Source organism: Schistocerca piceifrons, chromosome 7 (genome assembly GCF_021461385.2).
Source record: "Schistocerca piceifrons isolate TAMUIC-IGC-003096 chromosome 7, iqSchPice1.1, whole genome shotgun sequence".
Taxonomy (NCBI): domain Eukaryota; kingdom Metazoa; phylum Arthropoda; class Insecta; order Orthoptera; family Acrididae; genus Schistocerca; species Schistocerca piceifrons.
In genome coordinates, this window is record NC_060144.1 from 180105373 (window position 1) to 180129357 (window position 23985).

At 39.8% G+C, this 23985-nt stretch overlaps 1 protein-coding gene across 1 annotated transcript in view; it reads right to left on the reverse strand.

Moving 5' to 3' along the window:
* Positions 1 to 23985, reverse strand: part of LOC124804605 (protein polybromo-1) — a 334390-nt gene that overhangs the window by 211556 nt on the left and 98849 nt on the right. Inside the window, exons 10-11 of the mRNA XM_047264803.1 lie at positions 16781 to 16879; positions 8121 to 8183 (exon numbers count right to left, since the gene is read on the reverse strand). Coding sequence (XP_047120759.1) covers positions 8121 to 8183; positions 16781 to 16879 — 162 coding nt within the window. The remainder of the gene's footprint in view (positions 1 to 8120; positions 8184 to 16780; positions 16880 to 23985) is intronic.

A 23985-nucleotide genomic window follows, 5' to 3' on the forward strand; every position in this document is an offset into this window, starting at 1 on the left:
ATAAATTTCATTATTAGTTAGACATTTTTTTTTTTCCAATTCTGAAAACAAATGGGAAATAACACCAAGCGAAGCAGGTTCTTTTCATCTAGTTAAGGAAAATCAGCTTCTCTAATTGAATAGTACAGCTAGTATCTCAGCATCTAATTTATAACTTGGTGTATCACATTAAAAAACACAGCTGATGATATTGTAGTGCTTCAAGAATTTCGGAGTAAATTCCAGAACCACTCGGCATTACACAGTTTCGAACACCTGATATTTTAGAGGTGAGTGGGAAAAATGAGTACAGCCTAATGCACATCCCCTATTTGTATGTACAGGTCAAAACACAGTTAAGAGAAAAAAAATGGACCCAGCAACAAAGGTGGCAGACAAGTACGTGCTGTATGGCCCACAGAGTTTCAGTGTATGGGCAGAGAAGAACAAGAAAATTTTATGTGGTATTCTGTGCTCTTTAGTGTCTGTGTTGATTTTAAAAAGACTAATGAGCAATTGAATATAGATTTCTATGTACATTTATGTACTGGACTCGCTTGAGACTAGAGACTTTTAACTTACTTCATGTCTTGGCTGTGAACGAAGCAAGACACATGTATGATGTTCATAAATTATTTGGTTACCAAACCAATGATATTTGAATATGTGTAAATGGGTCTGATGTTTAAGGACTAAATTAGCTTGCAGAAGTTGTTGTCTGTGGAAGTTGAAAACATAAAGTGATTAAACTGAAAAGTATTCTACGAGTATCCAAATCATCTCAAGGATAGAGAAATGGTTTAATAAATTCCTTTAACCAGCTATAGTCTTTGGAGATGAAGTTTTTGGGAGATCAATGTAGCTGATTACCCAGAGAAGATAATCGGCTACACACAAGGTGCAAGTTAACTGACCTGAGAGATGTGTGAGCCTTGCAACCCAATACCACACAGTCTCTTGTCGTCCGAAAAACGTTAAAACGTGGCGACCCAAGTGACAGGACCAAAAAGAAAAGTGGAATTTTAAAACAGAAATAGGAATAGGATATTATGAGCTGCCATAGCAACCAGGCCTAACAAGATACGAGAACTGTTTCCAGTAACTGTATTGAGTCCAATAAACCAACGGAAGAAAGTTGCAAGTGTGACGCAGTAGTAAAAGACGTGAGAAAGTAATAGCACAAAAAAAACCAGCGAGAGACCTCAACCTTTTGACTAAGAAGATTGGGTGGGGAGAATAAACTGTCTTCAAACACGTACATCACACCGACGCCGACTGCACTAGCTGCTGCTCACCAGTGCTGACTCCACATCTGCTCGCCGCCGCTGACGCTGAAACCAACATTTGACACTGCCGGCGCCTGTGCTGTCCATTGGCGCTGATTGCACATTTGCTCACCAACGCAGCTAGAACTCTACGCCGGATGAGCAAAAAACAATAATTATTTGGTAAAGTTGAGGGAACTGTTGAATGATAAACTGTTAGTATAGTTATTATACTCAGAGGCAAATTTTTTTTAATGATCATCAGAGCTAAGAGTAAAAAGAATATAGATCATGAACAGCAACTAGCAGAACCAATCACAGCTATTAAAGTGATTGGGGAAATGCCAGACATGTCTGACTTAGTGAATTTAATTAAAGCCCGACGAGCAGATTCAGCAGCTGTAAACACTCAAATTGCTGCTTTAAGACTTTAAGAAAAGAGATAGGCTCAATACATTCTAGATTAGATGCTAAGCTAGATGACCAGAAGGCTGATTCAGCCACTCTAAGTGAAAAATTAGTCTTTGGGGCTATCTTCTTTCTCTTCTTCGATCTTGGCAACCATTTCTACTTTTTCCTTTCTTACTTCTCATCTGAGTACCGGTCTATCTTTCCCTCTTTCCATATGCATATACTTCTATCACTGAAGTCCTTATTTTCTGTGGTTTCCAATAACATTCAACTTATTTCATGTAAGTAGACCAAAGAATCAGGCTCCACAAACACACTTCCACATACACACCATAACATAAAGATGCAAACAATGAAAATCCAAATTAAAAGGATGTGAAAACCATCAAGCGTTGTAGGGGGAAAGAACGTGCACATAGAGAAATACAGGGTGTTTCAAAAATGACCGGTATATTTGAAACGGCAATAAAAACTAAACGAGCAGCGATAGAAATACACCGTTTGTTGCAATATGCTTGGGACAACAGTACATTTTCAGGCAGACAAACTTTCGAAATTACAGTAGTTACAATTTTCAACAACAGATGGCGCTGCGGTCTGAGAAACTCTATAGTACGATATTTTCCACATATCCACCATGCGTAGCAATAATATGGCATAGTCTCTGAATGAAATTACCCGAAACCTTTGACAACGTGTCTGGCGGAATGGCTTCACATGCAGATGAGATGTACTGCTTCAGCTGTTCAATTGTTTCTGGATTCCAGCAGTACACCTGGTCTTTCAAGTGTCCCCACAGAAAGAAGTCACAGGGGTTCATGTCTGGCGAATAGGGAGGCCAATCCACGCCGCCTCCTGTATGTTTCGGATAGCCCAAAGCAATCACACGATCATCGAAATATTCATTCAGGAAATTAAAGACGTCGGCCGTGCGATGTGGCCGGGCACCATCTTGCATAAACCACGAGGTGTTCGCAGTGTCGTCTAAGGCAGTTTGTACTGCCACAAATTCACGAAGAATGTCCAGATAGCGTGATGCAGTAATCGTTTCGGATCTGAAAAATGGGCCAATGATTCCTTTGGAAGAAATGGGGGCCCAGACCAGTACTTTTTGAGGATGCAGGGACGATGGGACTGCAACATGGGGCTTTTCGGTTCCCCATATGCGCCAGTTCTGTTTATTGACGAAGCCGTCCAGGTAAAAATAAGCTTCATCAGTAAACCAAATGCTGCCCACATGCATATCGCCGTCATCAATCCTGTGCACTATATCGTTAGCGAATGTCTCTCGTGCAGCAATGGTAGCGGCGCTGAGGGGTTGCCGCGTTTGAATTTTGTATGGATAGAGGTGTAAACTCTGGCGCATGAGACGATATGTGGACATTGGCGTCATTTGGACCGCAGCTGCAACACGGCGAACAGAAACCCGAGGCCGCTGTTGGATCACCTGCTGCACTAGCTGCGCGTTGCCCTCTGTGGTTGCCATACGCGGTCGCCCTACCTTTCCAGCACGTTCATCCGTCACGTTCCCAGTCCGTTGAAATTTTTCAAACAGATCCTTTATTGTATCACTTTTCGGTCCTTTGGTTACATTAAACCTCTGTTGAAAACTTCGTCTTGTTGCAACAACACTGTGTTCTAGGCGGTGGAATTCCAACACCAGAAAAATCCTCTGTTCTAATGAATAAACCATGTTGTCTACAGCACACTTGCACATTGTGAACAGCACACGCTTACAGCAGAAAGACGACGTACAGAATGGCGCACCCACAGACTGTGTTGTATTCTATATCTTTCACATCACTTGCAGCGCCATCTGTTGTTGAAAATTGTAACTACTGTAATTTCGAAAGTTTGTCCGCCTGAAAATGTACTGTTGTCCCAAGCATATTACAACAAACGGTGTATTTCTATCGCTGCTCGTTTAGTTTTTATTGCCGTTTCAAATATACCGGTCATTTTTGAAACACCCTGTATGCACTAATGGTTGTTCATTGTGACAGTTCTACACCAAGGTACTTGAAAAAAACTATCATGTTGATAAGGAACATAACTAATGAGCCTAAGTCAGGGAGGAACTAATGTGATAACTGGTCAGGAATGTCAGTCTAACGAATATTCTGATGACTTCCAGGATAGTGGGACTCTTATAACCTAAGTAAGCATATTATATATTGAACAAAGTATGAAGGCATGAAGTATATGCTGGAAACATAGAAGTTGATAAGTAAAGGAGGACTCTAGGGTATAAAAGAGAAGTATGAAAAAGTGGGCGTGAAGTAGGTTTTAGTTTTACCAGATAATAGTTAGAGAGTACATAAAAATGTATACTAGAGCAATGAACCATGAGGCCTACTCAAGACTGATAAGGGGGTTTGCATCCAGCATCTATTGGATGAAAACGACAGATAGGCAGACCTAAGAAAGGCTGACCTATACTGTGTGGACAGGAGCACCAAGAAGGGGATTGACCTGTACCACAGGAAAATAGGAATTAAAAAAGGGGCGCACCTACCAAAACAGGAGAAAGTGTACTCATAGGATCAACCCATATGTGAGGTATAGGTACTGTTTCTAGAGGGGAAAGAACAGTATTGTGACAAAAGTCTCAAAAATTTTGTACAAATTGTTCTCATAGCATTATTATGTTTTATGAGTGTCAATAGGAACACTTATTTTGCCCAGAGTTCCTCCAGACTACAAAAAGTTTAAAAATAATAAGACCACTGCGTACTAAAGAAAAGTGCAAAGAATTGGAATAAAGAATAAAGTACTCAAGGGTCATGAACACCTGGAGTTTGCTATTGGAAATTAAGACAGAGTCCTAACAAATCCTAACTATTAGGAAAACTTACCAGATGACAGTGGAATATTCGGGGTTGATGTCAAAATAGAGTGAGAGTAGAATAACTAAAAGATTAGCTAAAATTTATGCTAAATGAGTACAAAGATCTATGTTGGAACGTATATTGTTAGAATTGTATGCGACATAAATTTAATAATGATTGTATAAAATATCGCGTGTTCAATTTAAGTGCGAGAAAATGCAGTGCTTCGAGAATTTTGGAGTAAATTTTAGAACCACTCGGCCTTACACCGTTTCAAACACTTGACATTTTAGAGGTGAGTGGGAGAAATCAATACACCCTACTGGCATCGCCTATTTGTATGTGCAGGTCAAAACACAGTTAGTGTGTGTGTGTGTGTGTGTGTGTGTGTGTGTGTGTCTATCAACATACCAACGTTTTCCGTTTGTTAAGTTACATCATCTCTGTTTTTTAGATATATTTTTCCCTCAATGTAAATTAAGATAGACACCCATGTTCAAATTGTGCAGCTGTTAATATTTACAATGAAACAACACTGGTGGACTTCTTAACAGGAAGCAAATATGAATTGGCTGCTCACCAATACTGCTCATGATACAGCTGCTCACATTGGTTGTTATCTCATGACTATCAAGCAAATATGAACTTGATCAGTGCAGGAGGATCCCACTTAATGCCAAGCAGGCTCTCCACAGCCCCAGGTGACCAGTGCCCCAGAGAACCGTCATACAGTTTGCTCAGTTATGCAAGACCATGCAGCTACATCACATACATTGAGTCAGAAAATGGGCTTGTTTGCAGCAAGGATAGTATCTACACAGTGTTATATATGTACCATGAACACTCAGCACCATGACCACTGTTGCAGTTTCCCCAAGACAACCGCAAAGAGTGGCACACCAACAATGGTGCACACAATGAGGCATACGAACAGTGGCACACCCAACAACAACATTACACACATTGGTGACACCAAGTCATCCTTTCAGGTGAGTCCTGGTTCTGCATATAGCACCAAAATGGACACATCCCTCTGTGGAGGCTCCAAGGAGAACAAACACTGTCAATATTTGTCATCAACATACCTGCCCAGCCCCTAGCAAGACAATACGGGGTGCAATTGGGCACACAACACAATCACCTCCAGTTCACACAGCTGATGATTTTAATAGCAGTCATTACATTTCTGAGATATTAAAACCGATGGCTGTGCCCTATCTTCAAAATCTTCACAATGTAATTTTTCAACAAGATTACACAAAATTACTAGCTGCCCAAGTTGTCCTAATCCACCTCAATGTAGAGGCTGTGCAACCATTGTCTTGGCTGTACTTTCTCCAAATCTCGACCCGCTTGAAAACATCTGATCACAGACTGCTGAGACACTGGCATGCTACCACTTGCCACCTGTATGATTGATAAAATTTGCACAGATTTCAAGCAGCATGATATAACATATCTGTCTCTGCCATCCTAGCTCAATGAGGTACTCTGGCCATACCGGTTAGAGCCACTGTACGGTGTCAATGTCCTCCTGCCGCTTTTTATCAAATGATTGCTTGATCTGTTTCCTCAACACACCATATCACAGTGGTAAACATAAACATAAAAATATGAACACCACTCACAGATTAGCCTTCACGCCTGATCTGCCTGCAAGACAGTACAAAAAGTGAGCTATGACTGTGAGACGTATGATCAGCATGCTGCCAATCCCTCCAGCTGTTACTGACAGTAAGTGATTCGTGGTAATGCCGCTGCTTCTTTATTCAAACAGTTCCTCATCTGATTCTTGAGTTTCTCCAGGCATATTTGATAATCAAAATATCCACGGATGTACTGCCGGTCTACAGTGTCTAACGGGCACAATATTTCGGCGATCATACATGTCCTCATCTATTTTAATGAGCTGAGTGGAGCCTGTTCCAGACCTCCCCAACTCAGAAAAATCCGGGTATGGTGGTGGTTTTTGTAAGAGTAATATGGTGGATAACGGGAGGTGGCACACCAATCAAACTCCAACTCACTCGCCAGTTAACTGAGTCCTTTGACCAGCCTTATATACGTCCCTGGCTGTAAGTTTTCTGCATTCATCCGCAAGCAAGCTTACCATTGTCCTCACTTTTGCCTTTGCTTACAAGAAACCATGAAATTAACGCTATGGTTTGTCCATAACCACAAAAAATAACATGACAATGTTAGAATTACTGAGTAGAGTAGAACTTCCAAAAATACAATGACAGGAAAAAAAATCGCAATACAAAGAAGGAGACGTGCAAGATATATGAAAGTTGGTTGGCTTGTTTCTACATCTGCAAGATGTCGTTTAACCAAATTTTGCACCAGTCTCATAGGAGTGGTGCTAGCAGCACCACTAGGAGGATGCAAATCCGGTTTGCTTTAAATACACAAGTGTTAGTTACCTTCGAGATTGGCGCCAGAGTGACACATGAACTGGTACAAATCTGTTATTTTAAGGACAGCTCCATGCCGAACGCCCTGTTGTGTGCATTCCACTGGCCCCAAATCACCACTCTTTGGGATTTCAGTGGTGTCAAGAGAGCTCAGTGGAGAGCAGAATGGAGATCTGTTGCTTTTTTCTAATGAAAACTGGTTCTGCCTCAGTGCCAATGATGGCCGTGTCTTGGTTCGAAATAGGTCAGGTGAGTGCCTGCAACTAACCTGGCTGTGATATAGACACACTGGATGTATACATGGAGTTACGGTCTGCGGTGCGATTTTGTGTGACAGCAGGAACAATCTCGTGGTTACCCCATGCACTCTGACTGCAGATTTGTATGTCAATCTTATTATTCAACCTACTGCGCTGCCATTCATGAACAGTATTCCAGGGGATGTTTTCCAAACAAACACCACTCACATGCTGCTGTCATTACCGAACATGCTCTACAGAGCAACAACATGTTGCCTTGGCCTGCTCTACCACAAGATCTGCCTCCAATTGAGCATGTAGGACCATCATTTGACGACAATGCCAGTGTCATGGATAAACAGCATTAACCATACGGGTATTGACTGACCGCATGCAACAGGCATGGAACTCCATCCCACACATGTATGACACAATGCAAGCAATTTTGCATTCTTAAAGTTAACATTCTGGCAGTTACACTGTTTATTACAGTATCACCAATTCACTTTTGCAATGGTTTTTCTTGCAATTACATTAACCTACGAACTTACAACATTAATCATTTAAATTTGTTACCTAGACAAATGTATTCCCAAAATTTCATTACTCTACATTAATTATTTCTTGATGGTGGGTTTTTTTTTTCAGATAATGTATTAACACAGCCACAATCAAAAACACAGTGTTGTGTTGTAGTTGCAGAGACAGTAACATTAAACTAGGTATGAAAATTTATGCCATAATATTTTATTAATTACTAAATGAAATCAGGATGAAACTAGGTTCAGGTGTACAAGTAAATCTCAGAAATCTTCACTGTCCTAAAAATGTTTCAAAATTTAGCATACTTAGGAGAAGAAACCTAAGTTAACGTATCTGCAAATTCCACACACAATTGTATCTTTTTTAGAGGAAATGACAGAATACATGACTTATAAAAACTTTTACCATAGAAAACAGAAATTATTGAGAATTGATTGTTACCTGGTCAAATTCCAATAGTTCTTGTACTTTAGCTTGCATTATTTTTTGTAATTTCGCTGCATCCTGAAATTCAGAAGACAAAATAACATGAAATACACAACATAAAACAGTCACATGTGGAAAGGCATAAAGGAAACCTTTTGCTATCTACAATGAAACTTTTCATGCAAGTTCTGAATTCTGCTGAATTATCATGGACACCATTTGTGAAGTGCATACAGAACCTACCACAAAGCCAGTCTCATTGCCTTTCTTCTATTTTTATTTAAAACTTCTCCCAATTAACATTTTTTATATTTAATATGTGGATTTTCTGTTCACATTGAACACCTACTGTAATTCCCATTATCTGGGGTCCCAAATAAAGTCCATTTCCTTCCTCCAATGATAAGCCAATATGGAACTATTATGCCTCAGTAACAGGATATCTAATCTCAACTATTTACTTATTACAGGGTGTATACATGGAGAAGGGAAAAAAATTCCCGGATTTCCCGGTTAAAAATATACTTTCTCCCGGATGGAAACATAGTTTTTCCCTGTTAATTGACAGTATATTTTCTCTCGGAACTGTATAACTTATCAATCCTTTGAATGGTTATGGTTTTATACATGGGCGTAGTATTTCCTGACGCTTTAGAAAACGAAACACCTTTTGGAAAGATGTTTGATGGGCAGTAACGTGTACGCTGCATATTTTCGTATTACGAAAGTATAAATTTGAATTCCACCAAACACCGCATGTTACTTTCCGAAGCATTGAAATCAAGATTGCGATGCGTATTTGTAAGGCAGTCATAGCTCATGTCACATGATCTCACCAGCCAATGACAGCAGATATTTAGAGTTTCAGACACATGGTGTAGAAAGCCAATAGCAACATCACTGTTAAGTAGCGCGAACACACGAACAGGAATAGTCAATGGTTTAAATTAATATATATAATGGTACTACAAGAAAAACAAAGCTTTCACATATAATATTGGTCTCTAAGGCCAATTCGCTGCAAGAGAAGCTAGCTTTCACATACAATGTTGGTCTTTTATGCACGCATTACATTTTAAGATGTATCACACAAATGTGCCAGTAATTTTTTTATTAACAACATAAAAGTGTGATCTTCTGGGCTACAAATTCTTCTAAGTGGCTCGTCATCAAACAGCTGGTTTTTAAACGAGTCCCAGATTCCCAGTGAAGTAGGCATCGACCTGATATTAAGCTTTCCAATGTGGTTTCGGGATGTAAATTTCCTTGGGTACCAGTACTTTGTTATCTCATGTCTGGTTCTTTGTTATTTCATAATGCCATACATGCTAGAAGATGAAAACGTACACTTGAAATGCACCGAACAGTTGAAACTTGCCAATAGTATGAAATTAAACCCTTTGTTTCAGATATATTGACTGCCTCAGCGGAAAAGATTAATACAAGAAAATTCTTCCAGCAAACCGATAAATATAACTTCATTGTTCTGCATGGCAATTAAAGATCGACTGTCAGAAAGGTGGAAATAAAATAAAATCTGAAACTAATAACGTATTTCAGCCTTCCGTAATTATGTGAATGTATTTTAATTCACATGATAGCTCCCGGCCAAAGAAAGCAATTTTGTTTTCATTTGATGTGAGTGCACTAGACAAAGAGGAAACAGCAAAATCACTAAATGTAAACACGGGTCACATGGAGATTACCCGCTTCCCTATTATAACTCAGACTGCTCTGCACATCAGACCCGTATCTACGATATTTCCGAACCGTGGCAATAGTAGATAGTGGCGTCCCTCGAGCGTTTGACATAGGACGTCAAAATTTTTTTTAAAAATCGAATTTTCAAAAATACGTTCATTTTGTAGCGCACATCTTTCTGAAGACTCTGGTACATAAAACATACCGTGTCCAAGGAATTGTAAGACATGTTATCTGATCTTAAGTGTGCCAAAGTGCAGCGCCACACCTCTTCACGCAGCATTCTTCTATCGCACGTCACTGTATTTCGGTCTGTGGAATTGAAACGTGTATATTTTGTACTGGATGCCATCAAACTACATTCAGGACAGTCTCCTGCTTCCAGTCGGCCAGTTTGACATCCTGCCCCTCTTTTTCTTTTTTAAAAAAAAGCTCTTCAGAAAATTTGCACTCTTTATTCCCTATTAGCTAACAACTTGCTGCTTTGTGTGACTAAATTAAGTATAGGATACATAAAGCCAGTAAAGAGAAGAGACAAGCAAGACAGTACACATTTCTTCAATCCTTAGCTCCTACAATTTTTTTCTCTCTAATCTTGCTACAGCTTTACATGGCGTGCTTTCCTTTCTGCGAAAGGATCTTTTACCTCATCAAAGTTCGTCAAATGTTTTGCTACTTGAAAAATTGAAATGTCGTTGTCTAATACTGAAAAAGCTGTAATCACAAATAGGCCCAAGACGGGTGTGGTTTCTCGACCTGATTACATATATTTTGTCACTGCCTGCAAGATAAAACAAAATAGGCCTTTATAATACTGCAGCAATTGTAACACATGCCAAATAAAAGAGACTGTTTTGGCAGAAATTGTCATTTTTATAACATGGCAGATTATAATTCACAAAGTGCCAATATCAAATGCCTATTAGGCCTACTACAAGCAAAAAGCTTAACGTTAGGAAATAGTTTTACACTTCATTCATACGCTCCGGTTTCTCAAGCATGAGATCAAAAAGTAGTAGTGCGAAATTTTTATAGAAATTTGAAATTGTCTTATTCTTCCATAATTTGTGTGATGTGTCCGTTTCTTCTCTTCCTCGTTCTAACAAACAATGTTGTCATCACTAATTCTGTATCTATTCCTGCCAATGTCAAAAGTTATTCGCCAGTTAACTTCACTAACTCTGCCAGAATCACCAGTTTAGTTATCCCGCAATTATTCTCCGGTTAGGCATTGTTACGTGTTCGTACTGTGTTCGTACAACGCATTTTCCGGGCTACTTCAAGAATAGACCTTAAAGCAGCTGCCAGCCGGAGACCGTACAACTGGCCCTTGCTAGTATAGCAGCAATCTGGCCAAAAATTTTCTATCAAAATTTCATTTTCTTGGATACACCAAGAAGATAATACGTAATCTTTCTTACCTGTTATTCCTGTTAGTCGTTTATTCACACTGGTAGTCTGAATCTATGAATTTTGCTGGTAATCGCAACAACACTCATCGTTCACAAACTCTACCAACCACATAATCAGACAGTGGTTGCCTTTCTTTCGTTCGGCTATACTCTGCTCATCCCGTATAGCCCGTTTTGTCTGCAGGAAAGTTTATTTCTAGATGTGACGAGGATTCCACTGACAGAGACATCACGTACACTATGCACACATTCACAAATCAACTTACGATTCATTCACAAACCAACTTAGAATGTGTTCAACAATGTTCAAAAACCGACAGGGACGAATAATCGATAGACCAACTTGCGCTGGATGCTAGGCGCTTTGTGAAACAAGGTTTATATGAATTTGCCCCCCCCCCCCCCCCTCCCCATGCACTCCTAGATCCAGGGCTGCTGCGCAATCTGGCAGCTTGAGCGTGCCAGTAAAATTTTTCCCGGTAGTACCTAGCTGCTTTTATACTGTGACTGCTTACACAGCTAACATCCACGTTTCTGTAACCGGAAGCGGAAGAAGATGCCACTCTACTGTGCATGCACATGATCCCACTCGTAAGTGCTAAAACAAATCTAATGTTAACAGTTGTGGCGTCATGCTCATCGGAGGCAATTTGTTGTTACGAAGCATTGCATAGTCTTCCTAAAGCCTTTGACACATTTTGCTGTTGGCAGACGCTTGTATGAGCACTGTGTTTTGTTGCTGTATATGGCGCATTTCCTTTGCAATTTAAGTTTTATTTTAGTTTTTTCTCTCGTTCACGTTTTATGGCTGCAGTATTATTCTGCAGTAGCAAGATACAGTAATATCCTTTGTTAGAGTATTGGTTCTTACCAGTCAAAGTTACAAAAATTTAACTGAGAACAAAAACAATCAAAAATTCCCGAAATTCAAAAAAATTCCCGGGTTTTTCCCGGTTTTCTCCCGGATGAAAAAATTCCCGGGTTTTTCCCGGATCTCCCGGTTGTCCCGGGTCGTAGACACCCTGTATTATCAACTGCAGTTGTATCAAACAAGCATGAATTTTGGTGGCCCAAGCCCATTTCAACACGATAAAGCTGCGCAGAGTGGCCATGCGGTTTGAGGCGCCATGTCACAGATTGCGCGGCCCCTCCCACCAGTGGTTCGAATCCTCCCTTTGTGTGTGTGTGTGTGTGTGTGTGTGTGTGTGCGCGCGCGTGCTTAGTGTAAGTTAGCTTAAGTAGTGTGTAAGTCTAGGGACCGATGACCTCAGCAGTTTCGACCCTTAGAAATTCACAAATTTTGAACTTTGGACACAATACAAAAGGCAGTGTATTCATATTGCTACAAACCTCACATCAACTGAAGGCTTCATAACAAAAGCAATTGATGGTAAGGGGTTATCAAACTATTTAGAATGTTTTTTCACTCTCTTGAAAAATGTAAATGCTTGACAAGGATCTTTTTGTGATGAAGTCTTCAATTACTCTAGCTTTTGTAGTTGGGAACTTTCTGCCATAGAATAATTTTCCAAGATGGATAGGTCTGCCATTTATCTATCTAATACAACGCACATTTTACTGTTTACCTTCTGGTTCTGATTTAAGTACTGGCTTTCTTCCTCAGGCTCTTCAGAAAAATGGTGGATGTATTTTCCTATCAATAAAAGTTTTTAGCATCTTCACACAAAAATCGTATTATGTATTTATGTGAAATACCACAAGAAATGAGCCTCGAATTGCTCAAAATGTTTAGCCTTCAGTGTATGAAAGAATTTTTGTTATTCACTGAAATAGGATTTTACACAAACCAGGCACATTGTCTTAAGGAAATGCAGTGACTGACTCACAAAAACTTATTGTATATTTCAGCCCTACATCACACAAATGATATCGTTACTAGTTTCTTAGCTAGACATGTTGAGATGGTCAGTTTAAAAGTAAAGGAAAAGGGGGCTAGTAAACTACAAAATCAAAGTAATTTTTACACAAAACTACACACACTTTATGCACTAAATAGTAAAGCTTTAAAATACAACAGAGCAATTAGGAGATGCGCTCACGATGGGCACATATCTGCACTCTGGTTGTTGGAACTGGAGGCTACTGTTAACTGAGCAACAATATACAGTTGATTATCTGCCATACAAAAATAGTGGATTAAAATATTCACAATATAAAGTGATTGTGAGATCTATACTCCTCACAAACAAGCTCTGGAAAAGGAATTACATAACTACCAGTGTTGGTAAGTTAATTGTGCAATGCTCTCTTTGTAAACAGAGAAGTAAATCACTGTGACAGTTCTATAGACCTTGACAGTGAATAAATACCACGTTCAACAATGAAAGAATAAATTCTACTCACCACATAGAGGTGGTCTTGAGTGGCAGACAAGCACAATAGAAAAGTGGTAATTAATTGAAACCCTCAGCTGCCGATAGGTGTTGTTGATATACCTCAATGGGGACAGCTGAAATGTGTGCCCCGACTGGGACTCGAACCCGGGATCTCCTGCTTGCATGGCAGATGCTCTATCCACCTGAGCCACAGAGGACACAGATGAATAGCGTGACTGCAGGGACTTATCCCTTGCACGTTTCCTGTGAGACACACATTCTCAACTGTCCACAATTCTACATATGTAACGTACCTAATAGATATTTCCCCATCCACTCATTACTTGCGCATGCACCTGTCAGCAGCTGCGAGTTTCAATTAATTATCATTTATTCTAGAGAAGCTGCACGGTCATCAACAGTATCTGTTCTTTCGAGAACAGTTACTATCTTCACAATGAAAAGACATTATTCAGCTATCAGAGTTAAGTCCTTCATCAGACACAGACAACAAAGACACACATATTCAAACAGGCACAATGTGCATACACATGGACATTGTCGTCTACAGATGCTAAGGCCCTTAGATGATAGTGACTCTGTGTGTGTGTGTGTGTGTGTGTGTGTGTGTGTGTGGAGGGGGGTGGGGGCCCTAACGCATGTACAAATTTGTTGATGTATAGGTCTGACTAAGGACTTTTGATTGATAGCTGAGTGATACCTAGCAGTCTTTTTCATTGTGCCTGTCTGCCCACTCAATGCCTGCTCTACACAGTAACAGCATTTATCATTTCATTTATTTACAGAATTTTAACTCTCAGGGTATTTACACATCTTGAAAGACATTTATACCTGGCAATACAAATAAATACACGAAGTTTACTACACAGCACATGTAACTATTCCAATAAATGATTACCTCAACAATGCAACATAGCATTCTCAAGCTAAATTTATTTTCATATTTCCAGCTGGAGAGAGAATACCATTTTTACGTGCAATGTTTCAGTGAATAAACTAGTTAAGTCCACAAGTTGATGCTGTAGCTGACTGTTCTCAAAATATTGTACATATGAATGGATTGTCAACATGGCTGAACAAACGAAAATACGCTTTTATCAATCGCACTGGAAAATCTAGTATATCACTAAGGTGGAAAATTCTCTGCATACCCGCCAGGTTAGCCGAGAGTGCTAATGTGCTGCTTCCTGGACTAGGGTAGGCGCAACGGCAGATTAATAATGAGGGCCGATGTGTCGGCCAGCCTGGATGCAATTTTTAGGTAATTTTCCACATCCCACTAGGTGAATACCGGGCTGGTCTCCATGTCCCGCCTCAGTTACATGACTCACAGACACTTTAAAACATTCACACTATTTCACGGCTTCACTCTACGCAGACAGCTGGGGTACACTAATTCTGTCCCAGGGGGGATACGGGGTGGCAACAGGAAGGGCATCCAGCCACCCTCTAACAATGTTGTTGTTGTTGTTGTTGTTGTCGTCTTCAGTCCTGAGACCGGTTTGATGCAGTTCTCCATGCTACTCTATCCTGTGCAAGCTTCTTCATCTCCCAGTACCTACTGCAACCTACATCCTTCTGAATCTGTTTAGTGTATTCATCTTTTGGACTCCCTCTACGATTTTTACCCTCCACGCTGCCCTCCAATACTAAATTTGTGATCCCTTGATGCCTCAGAACATGTCCTACCAACCGATCCCTTCTTCTAGTCAAGTTGTGCCACAAACTTCTCTTCTCCCCAATCCTATTCAATACTTCCTCATTAGTTATATGATCTACCCATCTAATCTTCAGCATTCTTCTGTAGCACCACATTTCGAAAGCTTCAATTCTCTTCTTGTCCAAACTAGTTATCGTCCATGTTTCACTTCCATACACGACTACAGTCCATACAAATACTTTCAGAAACGACTTCCTGACACTTAAATCTATACTCGATGTTAACAAATTTCTCTTCTTCAGAAATGCTTTCCTTGCCATTGCCCGTCTACATTTTATATCCTCTCTACTTTGACCATCATCAGTTATTTTGCTCCCCAAATAGCAAAATTCCTTCACTACTTTAAGTGTCTCATTTCCTAATCTAATTCCCTCAGCATCACCCGACTTAATTCGACTACATTCCATTATCCTTGTTTTGCTTTTGTTGATGTTCATCTTATACCCTCCTTTCAAGACACTGTCCATTCCGTTCAACTGCTCTTCCAAGTCCTTTGCTGTCTCTGACAGAATTACAATGTCATTGGCGAACCTCAACGTTTTTATTTCTTCTCCATGGATTTTAATACCCACTCCGAATTTTTCTTTTGTTTCCTTCACTGCTTGCTCAATATACATATTGAGTAACATCAGGGAGAGGCTACAACCCTGTCTCGCTCCCTTCCCAACCACTGCTTCCCTTTCATGCCCCCTCTATTCTTATAACTGCCATCTGGTTTCTGTGCGAATTGTAAATAGCTTTTCACTCCCTGTATTTTACCCCTGCCACCTTCAGAATTTGAAAGAGAGTATTCTAGTCAACCTCTAACAGTAACATTGCCAAATTCATAGAAAAAGGGCTTACCCCGTGCTGAAAGTACAAGAAAGGCCCAAGGAAACTAATGTGTATACAGTTATTTCGTAGACTGTGCTGCATCCTGAAAGGCTCTTCCAACCTACTGTCCAGCTCTCCAGTCCAACATTTTGGTAACAGGTTTGTCTTTCAGGATGATAATACACAAGTACACTGTGCCCACTTCGTAAAAGCCTTCCTCCTGGAAGCAGGAATCTGTTCATTATTTGTTGACATTAACAAGCATGAGAGTGCTAGACATTAAGTTGAAACTTGCAGTGCACTGTCACAGGGATCCTCATTACATACTGCACTACCTCTCAGAAAGGCCACCATTGGAAAAGTCATGCAGGTTGAGCAGTAACATCTTGACCACCTCACAAATAACATGCCGAAGAGGACACAAGCAAGTCACAATGCAGAGGATGGAGCAATACAGTATTCAAAATTACCCACACACCAGATTTAAATTTCACAACTGTGCACATTCCAACTGGCTGTCTTTACTTCGATTATTGTTTTATTTTTATGTAACACTGAAGCTATTCTTACTACCAAAGGCATTTCATATATGTGACCAAATTTAGTTGTTTAAGAAAGAAAGAGTTCTGCTACCTGAATATACAATTTCTTTGTAAATAATGTATTACAAACCTTATAAAGACGGGAATCAGCCCTGTTGTACTTCTTTGCATTTTCAAACATGATATTCATGTCACCAGCCACTTCACTAACTGTTCCATATTCGCCTCTCTGAAACAATGGTTCCAAAACAATCCAAATTTACATATAATGACTACAACACAAATATCAGTTTAAGATATTCTTAAACATAATTTCACAGATGCAAGTTTTTCTGTAAAACTGATGTAGAAAAACATTATTAGCTTTGCCATTATTTAAAATTTCCAAAAGATTTTCATCACTCCCTATATACTTCAGACCGCTTTACAGAGCTGAACATTTAACCCATATCAAAGAACAGATAGGTACACTTCTCCTTAGACATAAGAATTTTTTGTCATTAAAAAACTGCCTCCCTTTCAGCATAACCAGTGTGTTAAGACAGTGGGGTTTAAACTTGCCACTCCTACTTGACGCAAGTCAGCATCATCCCTCTTGGATTTAAAAGTAATACACAAAATAATCTGAGGACCATGGTGAAAAATCTGGGAAAGACAATATGAATTAGGATCAACTGCTACTTACAACAGAGAAAAGATGGTGAGAGGCAGATGGCACATTTAAAAGTAGACTACATTATTTATGTATAAACATATTGTGTGTGTGTGTGTGTGTGTGTGTGTGTGTGTGTGTGTGTGTGTGTGTGTGTGTGTGTTTCTTAATGAGGAGGAGGATTGTGTCTGATAGCTTTGTGTACTTTTCACTGCACTTTTAAATGTTCCTGTCTGCCACTCAATGCCTCGTCTGTCTGTTTAATAGTGATCCACCCTAATTCAAAATGTTGAAGACCATAGCAGTCACATAGACCATTTATTTTGTGCCTTTATATACGAACTGTTGCTTACAGTTTGACATAAAAACAAGCTGAGAATGGCTGTTACACTGTGCCCTTATTCTTGCTTGGAAATTTACTTTTTACCAATATCCCAAAACTTAGCATCAATATGTGTGACACTGACTAATATTATTTGGGGAAAATAGGGATTAAACCCAACACAGAGTAAACAATTCCAAACAGCTGATCTGTCTGGTGCGACAGAACTCAAAATTAAAGCAGAAACTTCGAATTCCAAATTTACAAGTAATTTGTGTGGAAATATCCTACTATGCCCAAAACCTCAAGAGAGTGATGTAAATAATCATCTCCAGTATCAAAATAACTGAAAATCAGAAAGGTGCTAGGCTCTGAAAAAGAGGACTGAATAAGAGTCTGTAGCTTATCACTTTCTTAGTTTAGCATAGTGATAGGGACGCACCTACCAAAAATCTAGCATCTCAGAGCACACTGGATGATGCTGATACAAATCACTATGAAAAAGGTAAAGTTGGGAACGCTACAAGGACTGTTTATGTTCCACACACGTGTAATGATTTAGAGACACTTCCTATGATTGCTGACAGGGATGCTGTCAACAATAAAGCAACACACTACAAGATACATGTAAGGAAACCCAGGCAACATTATTAAGGGAGAGGGAATGTGCCCCTAATATTCTACTGACGTATTATCAAAAATTCCTTCAATCAGGTTGGTTCAACATATATTGTTAACATTTTCAGAGTGTTACAGGTACAAACATGTAAGGTGATCTGTGGGAAGGGAATAGACCACTAAAGTGATTGTATGCAAGCTTTTGGTTGGGGGAGAGGTGAGATATGTCACTAAGTTGGCTACACCACTTTTAGCCCTCTCCCTGATGGGTTCATTCTTTTTAAGAATATTGCACCTCCTCACAACAGGTTTACCGGTACTTTTAAAACTTAACTCTCAGTTTCTCCATGTGTGTCCTCAACACATTCAGGTTCAACCTCAGTATGAGAGTAAATTTTCTGTAGAGGTTTTGTCTACATCTTGCCCTTTTTTTTCCTTGCTGCCTAGATTCTGATGTATGGCATGGGAGGTTGAGAGGAGTGACTAGTTTATTTCCTACAACAGACTTCATATCTGATTATTTCTGTGGATGGGTCATCAGTCAAAACAAGCATAGAATATGTCATCTGTCGTGTCACCCCCCCCCCCCCCCTCCCCCTGCTCCCATGTTTTGCTGTTATTCATACGTTATCTATCTCTCAGTGTCACTGTTGCTGCTGGTGACGGGACATTTTGGCATGTTGCTTGGTGTTCTTTTGCAAGGGTACTGGCAAACTAAGCACGGTATGAAGTGAATACATGGTGTTACAAAAAGGTACGGCCAAACTTTCAGGAAACATTCCTCACAAACAAAGAAAGAAAATATGTTATATGGACATGTGTCCGGAAACGCTTACTTTCCATGTTAGAGCTCATTTTATTACTTCTCTCCAAATCACATTAATCATGGAATGGAAACATACAGCAACAGAATGTACCAGCAGGACTTCAAACATTTTGTTACAGGAAATGTTCAAAATGTCCTCCGTTAGCGAGGATACATGCATCCACCCTCTGTCGCATGGAATCCCTGCTGTGCTGATGCAGCCCTGGAGAATGGCGTATTGTATCACAGCCGTCCACAATACGAGCACGAAGAGTCTCTACATTTGGTACCGGGGTTGCATAGGCAAGAGCTTTCAAATGCCCCCATAAATGAAAGTCAAGAGGGTTGAGGTCAGGAGAGCGTGGAGGCCATGGAATTGGTCCGCCTCTACCAATCCATCGGTCACTGAATCTGTTGTTGCGAAGCGTGCAAACACTTCGACTGAAATGTGCAGGAGCTCCATCGTACATGAACCACATGTTGTGTCGTACTTGTAAAGGCACACATTCTAGCAGCACAGGTAGAGTATCCCGTATGAAATCATGATAACGTGCTCCATTGAGTGTAGGTGGACGAAACTAAAATGAGCTCTAACATGGAAATTAAGCGTTTCCGGACACATGTCCACATAACAAAGAGACATTTCCAAACGAGGCCATTCCAGCAGCAGCACAAAAATTTATGGCTAACTGTGGGTAGTAGAATTTCATCTGAGGCTTTCAATTATCTCAAGTTCTTTAGAAAAGCACTATACTGATCCAGAGTTCTAAATTTGTATCACAGTCATGAAAAGATACAAGAAGACAACCGCTCGCAGCTAAAAAGTCATTACTTGCTCCACCTCTAGACACACACAAGTCTTCTATCCTTCCCCCAATCAATTGCACAGCCCTTTCTGCTTCCCTCCTCCTCTCCTCTTTTTTGCCCTGCCAGCACAGCCTCCTAACGCTGCACCTAGCAACACACCATTCTCTCCTCACTATGTCCTTCTCAATGCCACCAGCAACACTACAGTACCCTCTGCAATCCCTTACCCTACTATCCTTCCCCCCTCCTGTCTCTGTACCACAATTACTACAGCCTAGAGAATATAGAGCCCACAACAACTGACAGGTATACCACATGTCACGAAGCCAGTACCACACCAGGACAATTTCCATGCAGAATCCCGTTGTAACCTTTAAAATTTCACAGATAATGGCCAAGCCCTCATCCCATTGGCTACAGTTACAGACATCATACTTCCACTGTTCAATGTTTGTGCAGGGATCATCGGCTTAGTTAAAGCTGAATTTGTTTCTAGATTTGTGCACCTTTGCATCAGAACATAGTCCACAAACTGATGGAATCACCATCCTTATTGAAAACAGCTTGCATCTGTTATCCCAAGAGCAATGTTCAGAAATCAGTGCAGATTTTATTCAGATTATTATTTCGTGGGGAGGGAGAGGTTGGACAGTATAGATTGAAATTTAATGCAAAGAACAGTGAAGTGAAGATGACAGCAAATGATGAGATGAGACCAGCATCAAACGTAAGTATTAGAGGACAAGGTGAAAGTTTCAAGTACTTGGGGATCAAAAGGAAGATAGCTGGATGCATAAGGAGATCAGTGAAAGGTGAATGCAAGCAGATGGATTCCTGCAGAGGATAAGAAGCCTTGCATGGAGCAAAGATGTACCAGTAACATCAGAAATGTGGGTACTGCAGATAAGCCAAGTGAGCAGCATACAGGCTAGCAAGATGAAATTTCGAAGAGGCAGAATAGTGGGTAGGGTAAGGAATGGCATGGTGAAAAGTAGTGATAAAGAAGCGATTCGAGAGACCATAGAAAAGACATAATTGAAATGGTGTGGACATGTTGACAGGATACCAAGACAAGCTAATGAAATGACAACAGGAGGCAAAAGACCTAGGGAAAAACCAAGACACAGATGCATCATAAGAGTGAAGGCATGTGTGAAGGAGAAAGGCAAATGGAGAAGGAAATATGGTGCGATGACAAGGAAAGACAGAGAGGCGTATGTTCCAAACAAATGCAACAAAGGGCTGCAACATTATTATTATTATTATTGTTGTTGATAACTGGGCGCAATAAAAGGAAAACTTTTGTAGCCAGTGCAAGTAGAATAAACAGTTACCTCAACTCATATTTACTCAAGCTGTGTAGTGGTGTCTTAATGACTTTGAACCCTCATTCCTAAACAGCACAAATAATAGAGAAATGTTCAAATACTTCTGAAAATGATGGCTGACTAGTCTTGCTTTTCGGGGGCTTGTACTTTTAGAAAAAGAGTGACAGAAGCTGTTTTAGAAGTATGTCATATTTTGGGAAAATTTTTTCACAAACAATTATTCTAAAATAAGGAACATCAGACAGAAGTTACTTACATTTTCAATACAAATGCATATTTCTTTTCCTTATTAATGTTCTCTTCTGGACATCTGTTTTTCCATAAGTGATATAAAACCTGTGTTTTTGACATTAGGTCACACTTTATGACCGCAGATTTCACGAAAGCCCAAAACTAAAGAAAGTAACCATCTTGAAAATAAGTTGTATGAGTGAAAATGCTGAAAAATGTTTAAATTTTTTATTCATCCTTCTCAGTTCCTTTCCAGTGTAACATAATCTGCGTAAAATACACAATTTACCAAATTTTATCCAGTTCCACAAAAATTTCGTACTGGGATCTCCATCCAGGGCTGAGTGTGCCATCACGTCTGTAACTTCAGCAGTCAGCCTGTGATGCTGCCAGAGGCAGAGGCAGTCGCAGGCCTCCTTTCACATAGGTTTCACCATTACCCGCCTCAAGCAGGAGTGAGATCACTGCTCACTCCTGTTGCTCCTCTGTATCCAGAGACAATGAGTGTGAGCTGTGCGTGTATGAAAGTTTGTCTCTTTTTTTCCAAATCTGGAGGAGGATTTTCTCCAACAGCTTTGTCTACTTTTAAATGTGCCACTCTGCCGCACAATGCCTCCTCAATGTTAGGAGTGGTAATCTATCCTATTTATATTGTTGTTATTCTACCAGGGAGTTTCCATCGTTTGATATATCAAGGCAAAATGCACAAATAATTCTGAACAGCATTTTTATCCAAGGATTTAAACTAAATAAAAAATCCCCCAAGAGTGTGAAAGAGATAACTAAAATACATTTATTTAAAAAGACAATCAAAGCATAACTCTCAAATGCTGCACATTATATAGTTAAAGATTACACAGAGAACTCACAGTAGGGGTTATTAATACAAAAAAATGTAATTGCTAGTGCAAAATATTAATGTTTCAGCATCTACACCTCATATGGGGATATAGATTCAGTTTCTCAGACAGATAGAAGGGAGCATATGGAGATATAACAGATGTGTGGTACCACTGTTGTGGCCCAAGAGTCCTCTTCAAGTTTGTGGGGTTGGTGTGCACTGAAAAGCATCAAAATGCTAAATGAGCAATGCACAGTAATTGTTTATGTTATTAAGCTGACGTGTTGCAAGTCTGTTCAAATGTCTGAGAACTGCACGTCTTGTGTAACTGACTGAGGTAATACTTTTGTTAAGGCACCGGCCTTAGATTCAGGAGGGTTGTTCATGTTCCACCAAAAACACTCCAAACAAAAACCAGGATAGTTCCTTCAACAGGATAAGAGCCAATCATTGTCCTGTCCTCCCATTAAACACATCTGTCTATTTATGTGTATTTCCCTATGAATTGTGTTCCCCCTGTACTAAGCTGACAAACTATAACACTGTAAAATTATGAAAGGAGCAATAAATTGCTGATACTGCCACTCTTTGCTGTGGTGTAGTTTGCATTTTAGCACCCTCAGTACTTTGTTGGACGGGTCTGCTTGCAACTGATTATTGTGGAAGTAATGTTTACTTTCCAATTATACTTACAGGAGGATGTATCTGTGCTTCCACTGCTGGTCTGCGTCTGAGTGGATATGTCAACACAGGAGGCACTCTTAACCACTGAATGTCACATTCATGCAGCTGCATCGATTTGTATCTTTTTTTTTTTTTCCATTCCGCATAAGATTATCCCTTGGGGACTGATCTCCCACACCTTTTTCTTCCTAAATATTTCAGTTTTGATTCTACGTGGCAAGATCATGAGAGCAATTGACACACACCTTAATTTTTTAAGCAATTTTTTTAAAAAAAGACGTTTTTAACCTTTTTTATTATTTGATTGCAAAGCCAGTTTAAAATCCCTGAAAATTGTCATCTGATCTTTCTTCTTCTTCTTCTTCTTCTTCTTCTTCTTCTTCTTCGTCATTTTCGTTGTCCTATACATATACAGGATGGTCTTCACTGCCATCAAGAGCATTACTTATGCCACACTTCTTGAAAGATTTAACAATAATGCCTTCCCTCACTCTAGACCATGACTGTTTTATTCATTGACACACTTCTTTGATTGCAAGTTGTTTTAAGGCTCCCTTCAGTGTGAATTCGTGGTGGGTTTCATCCATCATCCATTTGTTCCAGTCCTCTATCACATACACTTTAAATATTTTATTTATCAAGACATCAAGCAGTTGCGATTGTGAAGTAAATCCTCCCAGAAAAACATCAAGCTATGTATTTCCCTGTCTGAATTTATCTTTCACAGAATTTTTCGACACTGAACTGATCCAGCACAAGAAGAGAAGAATTCACAAGCTGTGACACGGTCACGAATGGAACTGTGACCCAAAAATTTACAACAAACTTCTTTTTTCACATCTATGGTCACAAGTTTGTGACGACAGGTGTCAAATAAAAGAAATTTATTCTAGAGAACTCTTCTTCAATAAAGCACCTTTCCTTCTCCCTCAATCCCTAATTGCATACCAGCATACTCCATCTAGCCCTTGTCATGTAGTTTAACAACTCCACCTGGTGGCATTTCAGAAGTTTCTGGCAATGTTTTGGGCTTGAAAATGTTCACTG